The sequence below is a fragment of the Gavialis gangeticus genome, unplaced genomic scaffold (genome assembly GCF_001723915.1).
Source record: "Gavialis gangeticus isolate Ggan-Ray unplaced genomic scaffold, GavGan_comp1, whole genome shotgun sequence".
NCBI lineage: Eukaryota > Metazoa > Chordata > Crocodylia > Gavialidae > Gavialis > Gavialis gangeticus.
Genome location: NW_017728995.1, coordinates 31892884 through 31899582, shown reverse-complemented (window position 1 = coordinate 31899582; position 6699 = coordinate 31892884). Strand labels below are relative to the sequence as shown.

Below are 6699 nucleotides of genomic sequence, written 5' to 3'. Positions count from 1 at the left end.
AAACACTTCATAGTATAAAAAGTTCATCCCAGTCACCATCCAATAGGTATGGCTCTGAGCATATTCCAGAAACAAATACTACCCTCACTGTTTGCATGCATCAGTGCAAGCGCACACGATCACACGCATACGCGCACACAAACACATGGCTTCTAGCTCCTTTGTATGTTTATGATGCTGACTACTTTCTGAGAGTGATATACTTTGGCAAAATAGTCTCCATGATGATTCTAAGAATTTTAGATTATTATAACCTTTATCCTTCACTTCCATCTAACTAAAGCCAACCCCTCCCCGCCCCCCATCACTAAAGTTTCTAGCTGCTCTTTCCCTGGAGAAAAACGGGGTTGCTCTTGCTGCCACACTGTGCCATAGTGCCTGCACCCATTTTTCCAAACCGAGGTCTGCCCATGGGATGAATCATAGAAAGTGAGGGTTGGGAGGGACCTCAGGAGGTCTTGGGCTGTGATTAGAACAGGCCATTGCCTGGCCGTGACATGCTCCTTCCCCATCATCTGTTCTGCTTGAATCTACCCCTTATTGACATCAATGCAATCAGAGAAAGGGGCTTTATTATCTGGGGAAAGCTGTTCTAAGTGCTTGGGCATGGAAGCCCAGAGGATAAACACCGGCGAGCCAGCAGCATGGGCATTTTGGTGGGCTAGGCACAAGGTGGGGTCATCAGGCTGTCGGCACGCCTAGCTTTGCAAGCCTTTTGCAATGCAAATGGTCCGTTCATCACCTATGTCTGGCACAACACATGGGAGGTGTTCGCATCCCCCCTAACACCCCAGGCCTTATGGACAGCAAGGTAAAGACTGCTCGCCTGACTCTGCCCACTCCCACCCCAAATGCAATGAGGAGTCACCCTGTTGAAGACACTGAGTTTTATCAACACAGAGAAGAAGAAAATCAGCCCAGAGTGCTTTGAGAAGCACCCCTGGGTTCACTGATAGGAGCCACCAGCGGGTTGAATATAACAGGCCAAATTTGTCTGCATGCACTTGAGTAAAAGGACAATTTCACTCTGCAGCTGTCTGAAGGATTGCTGCGATGCATCAGAGTCAGCTGCTGCCAGTACGTGATTAATATTTGACATTATCTATTTTGTTCCTCCTTTTTAGCTGCTTATGATCTTTGTGGGCTAATTGCTGGAAGTGCAGAAAGGAGCTTTTTAATCATGAGGACAGGTTGCAGACGCTGTGCTTCCAGGGACTGAAGTCCATGCTGTTACATTTATATTAGGAACTGTCCCCTTTCATAATCCATGATCTAGCCCTCAATTGCCATCATTAATTGTTGATAATAAGATTCTCAGGCCTTTCCCCTTGTACTCTATCTATTCATCAGCACCATAGCCACCCCAATATCTATCTATCTATCTATGTATCTATCTAAGGAACTTGGAGGTCTTCAAGAGGAGACTGGACAAGCACCTGGCTGGGGTCATCTGACCCCAGTGCTCTTTCCTGCCCAGGGCAGGGGGTCGGACTCGATGATCTATGGAGGTCTCTTCCAACCTTAAAAATCTATCTGTCTGTCTATCTGTCTAGATTAGAGATGGGTGTGAACCCCTATAGTTTGGAGTATTTTAAAGTCTGAGTCCAAACCACATCTTTCACGTGGCTGGCAAGACATGTTAAATTAATGGTAATTCAGATTTCCTTTTAAAAAAAAAAAGATTATTTCCCAGGTTATTTGCAGGAGTCCATGAAACCAACTGGTTTCCCCTCGAACGACCCCTCGGGTAAAACCTGCATGGCCTTCTCATAGACAAACCCGCAACTCTCGGGTGCATTCTTGGCACAGAAACAACCTCCATTGTTGGCACAGAAAACTCTTTCATTTTCTAAGCAAGTTCAGATGAGCAAGGAAAGCAACTCTGGGACCACGAACGGTCCAGGAGTGTGGTAGGGCTTCCTCGATTAGATGTGAGAATTGACGGACCATGGGTCTGCCGTGAAATTGCAGCTCTGTGGTTATGAATTAAGAGCTCAGGGCATGACAATGTTCAGCACAAGCTGAGAAGCGAGTGCAGTTTTCTGAGAGGCAAAGGAGCTTGCTTGGATTGTGCTGCTGTTGCCAATTTTACATGTGCTGTGGCTTTTTTTTTTTTTTTTGCTTTTTTTTTTTGACTCTTCACAGGGGATGCGTGACAAGGGCAATGCCTCAGCTTTTTAGGACACATCACAGAGAGAGGCATTGTTTTCCACCCGCCCTCTCAGCTCAACATCCAAAACAGCTCTTTCTGGAAAGCACTTGGGCCAGTTTGGCCAAAACCAAGCCTAATTTTCTATGATTCGATAAATTTAGAGCCCACTCCATTGAAAATGATTCCTGCCTTTCTGGATGCATTCAGCTCATTTTTTCCCCCTGTCTTACAAGCCAGACAATGACTTTCAGACCTGAGTTTTTACGCTCTCTGCAGCACAAGCTGTCAGCAACTTGCTGACTTGTATCTTTGCACTTCCACATCACTTCAAGCATTTCTTCCTTGCCCTTTATAAAAGTAAACCAGACCCATTAACCTTCCTTTAAAGTTGGAGCGTGGGGACAGGAAGTGAGTCCCTGGCAGAGCTGGGAACAAACCCCCGCAAGGTCCTTGCTCTTATCCCCGCACCCCATCGTCACCCACCATGCGTCTTTATTTCAATGGTGCCCTAGACAGCAAGGGTCCGTGGGCCTGGACCACAGAGATGAGGTCTCCGTGGAGGGGGAAGTAGTGCCCCCAACCAAACAAGACGGCTGAGATCCCAAAGTGAGGGATGAAGCCTTCGTCCCACCACCCTGCTCCTGACAAATTCAACACAAGCCTTGCTACAGACTGGCCCCACCGCTGCTCCCAATAGTCAGGTTTGTGTCTATCCCAGTATTTTGTCCCCCTACCACCAAGCCCAGCACGTCAATCTGGCTTCTCAGCCTCCTAGGTACCATCTCTCCCTCTACAGCCGGCAAAGCTCGGGGCCAAGCAAACATTTTCCACAGGGCACAAGCACCACGAGCCTTTGTTCATGGGTCGCACCGCACAGCTACGTACCGAGCTGGGAAAGCAGCAGCCCCGGCGTGCAGCATAGCAGCAGCATGCAGACGCCGGCCACAATAACGTGTAGTCTCTCCATGGCTGTTTCCGAGGGGCCACGAGCTGCGACGGGGTCCACACGTGGGCTGCAGCGAGCACAATCCAAGCGGCTGGGCCCAGGCGGCGTGGCTGGGGGGGTGCCGGGGGGCTCCTGTGTCCCCGTGGGGTCCCTTCGTGCCTCGCCGCAGTGGGGGCTTTGCGTCACGGTGACCCTGACACCAGCGTGGCAGCTGCTTGCCTCTGTGTGCAGCAGAGGCAGAAGTGGAAATGAAACGTGCCCATCGCGGCTGAAGAGGGAAATCCTCCCTGCCATCCGCCCCCTGCTTCCTCCTCCAACGCAGCCTGACAGCTGTGCCTCCACCTGGCCCCGGCCCCCTCCCCGCACCACGGTGCCTCTTCACGTTCCCACGCATCATTCACCCAACCCAGAAAAGAGAGGCAGCAGCCTCGCCATAAGGGTCTGAAGCACGAGACCACAAGGAAAGGCGGCAACGGGCTACAGAGGCTGTTTTCTGTGCAACGCAACGGGTCGTGCTCACATTGTGCTGCTGGCTTGTGGCTCTGCAAAGACTTTAATACGTATTATTTATTCTGACTCATTGCAGGGCTAGTGAAAGCACCTGGGCAGAAAGCCCCAGAGGCTGGAGGCCTCGCTTTACCCAAAGACCTGGTCCTCCGGGGGTTGCTTCTAGGGGTGAATAGCCTCCAGGGACCGTTCAATCCTGGCCCGCCCCACGGAGAACTGCTGAAGTTGCTGGTGTGACAGAGAAACTTGTCCACTGAACACGCAACGGAGGCCACCAAAGTCAGATTAGCCATTAGTTCAGGGTCACTTTGCGTCGTGGCCTACATGGGCTGGATTCAAATGTGCAATGCCTGGAAGGCTACTTCCAGGCTCGCCAGGCCCTCCCCACCGCAGATGCCGCAAGTGACGCCTTCCCACCGCTGCCGGTCATCCCAGCGGTGGCCAGCGAGCTGGCTGACCGGCCCAACACACTGCCCAGGCTCCCTGTGCCCCCCAGCAGCAATACGGGCTGCCCCTTTGGCACGCTGCCCCGGAAGGGACTCTACGCATGGGCAGTGGTGCCTGGCGTGGCCCGGGACCCCAGCATGGCACACACTGTACAAGGCGCCCACCGCCAAGAAGACCAGCGACCGCCAGCGGAGACTGGTGCTCAGCATCCTGGCCACTGGCACCTTTGTGCCCCACCTGGACCCGGTGGCCTTGGCGGCCTGCCCCTTCTGCCCAGGGGTGCTGGAAGAGGACATTTTCCACACCTTCCTCGACTGCCCCCACCTGCAGCCGCTCTTTGCCACCCTCGGGGTGCTGCTTCGGGCGCTGGGCCGGGATTTCTCTGAGGAAACCTACATCCACTCCTTCCTGTACCGGGCGGCTGAGTGGGCCGCAGTCAGCCTGGCCAACTTCCTGGTGGGCCAAGCCAAGATGGCCACCCTGAAGAGCCGGCGAAACCGGCTCACCGGGGCCGGGATGCGCGATGCCCTGCAGCTCTTCTGCCTGCTGGTGCGGGCCCGCCTCTCTTTTGAATTCAAGCATGTGGTTCTCTGGCAGACGGTGTCCATCTTTTGTTCTTTGTGGGGGGTTTTTTGTTTTTTTGTCTAAAGTGTGCCAGCAGGCCTTGCAGGCCATGAGCCCAGGCCTTGTCCTCGAGGCCCAGATCCTCGGACCGCACTGTAGAAAGAAAAAAAGAAAGACTTTTGACTTTTAAGAGACGTTTATTCCAGGAAGGGTGACGAATGGTGGGCCGTAGAAATTATGTACAGTGTAGTCCGAGGACCTGGGCCTCGAGGACAAGGCCTGGTCTCATGGCCTGCAAGGCCTGCCCACACACTTCAGACAAAAAGACAAAAAAACCACAAAGAACAAAAGAAGTATTTACATATATACATATATACAGTTCTTGCCGGGGGGACACCCAGGGGGACCTCAGGACATCACGGGTCGGCCTGCCTGGACAAAGCCCAAGGTCCCAGCTCGCTGGGTGTGCCTCTGCACCTTGAGGAGCTGGTAGTGTCACAGGACCAGGAGCAGGCGTCCCGCCTCGACTCAGCACAGTGCCCCGTCGACGGCCCAGCGTTCCTCAAAGGTGGACACTGTCCGCCGGAGGACTGCATGCTCGAATTCAAGAGAGAGGTGGGCCCGCACCAGCAGGTGGAAAAGCTGCAGGGCATCGTGCATCCTGGCCCCGGTGAGCCGGTTTCGCCGGCTCTTCAGGGTAGCCATCTTGGCCTGGCCCACCAGGAAGTTGGCCAGGCCAAGAAAGAAAGAAAGAAAGAAAAGGGATGTCTAGACCTCGTCTCTGGTGATCCCAAGACATGGCTATGGGTCCCAGGCTACCGGTGGCATCCCAAGGCTATGGGCGTCCCAAGGCTATGGGACGTGGCATCCCAAGGCTATGGGTGTTGTTCCACATTACAGTGCTGTGAAATGTTGAACAGTGTTAATTTTATAATGGGTTTAGAGCACTCACATGTTAAGATCTCTGACCTGCACAACTGTGACTTGCCACTAGAGGACTGGAAAGCATGGGCATGACTAGGAGCCACATCCTCCTGTTCCTGCTACTAGTCCATGCGTGGCAACAGGCAGCCAATGGAGAAGGCTTCATCACCATCACTTTCTTCTTCATCACTGTCATTGCATGGGACTGGGACGGTGAATGTGCAGTGCATGGCGTGTGGGGATTGATGGCTCCCACTTTGAACAAAGCTCACAGTTAAAAATAAGTCTTGTGGGCAACTGGCCAGGCAGTGGTAGTCTTAAGGGAGGTGACCTCCCAGGGCTCCACACTTTAGGGGGCCCCAAAATTTTGCAACAAATGCCCGACTTGCTTCTAAGTCATGCAAATTAAGCCTCTAAGGGGCCCCAAATGACTCTCTTGCCCAGAGCCCCACTACCCTAAGGCCACTGGGCCAGGATAGCAACCGAGATGGATCTGAGAGCGTTCCTGGGCACGCACAAAGAGGACCTAAGCAACAATTTTTAGCATGTGCATGGGGCTTGTGTCTCATCTTTCTAGTCAGACCATCTCCAAATTGCTCATCACCCTATCAGAAACAAAGACCTCAAATACATAAGAACACAAGACCTGCCCCTGGCTGGGTCACACCATAGGTCCATCTTGCCCAGTCTCCTATGTCACACAGGGGCAGGGAGTGGATGCTGAAAGGGAGAGTGAGCAGGGCCTGACCGCCGCTTTGTCCCATCCCTTGTTCCTCTCTCACTTGCAGAAGGGACAATGAACAGGGTCTGAGCAGGGTTTTCTCCCCTGTTCCTCTCTCCCTGAGGCTGGTTTGGCCAGGAGCAGGACTTGATTGAGATGCCGCAAGCAGAAACATCTGAGAAAACCCATGACAAATGCTTAGTTCAGTGACCTGCACCATCTTCAGTCTGTCATTTTACCCAGCCGCTGTGACTAATATTTGCAAAGGAAATAAACAGTGATGAAACCACCCATTTCTCTGGTTCTTCCTGCTTCTCTTGAACGGAATCTCATGATGCTAGGGCTTTCAGAAAGTGTCAGGGGAAAAATTAATGAATGGGCTGGTGTTTTGTCACTACGATTTAGCAAATTTCCATATGTCCTCAAAGAAGGGCATTA

General features: G+C 52.6%; 1 protein-coding gene across 1 annotated transcript in view; it reads right to left on the bottom strand.

Annotated features, from left to right (window-relative positions):
- LOC109288094 (programmed cell death protein 1-like) overlaps nt 1-3399 on the bottom strand; it is a 21295-nt gene extending 17896 nt beyond the window's left edge. Inside the window, exon 1 of the mRNA XM_019503465.1 lies at nt 3038-3399. Within this exon, the coding sequence (XP_019359010.1) occupies nt 3038-3392 (355 nt within the window). The 5' untranslated portion in view covers nt 3393-3399. The remainder of the gene's footprint in view (nt 1-3037) is intronic.
- Nucleotides 3400-6699: the final 3300 nt, after the last annotated feature.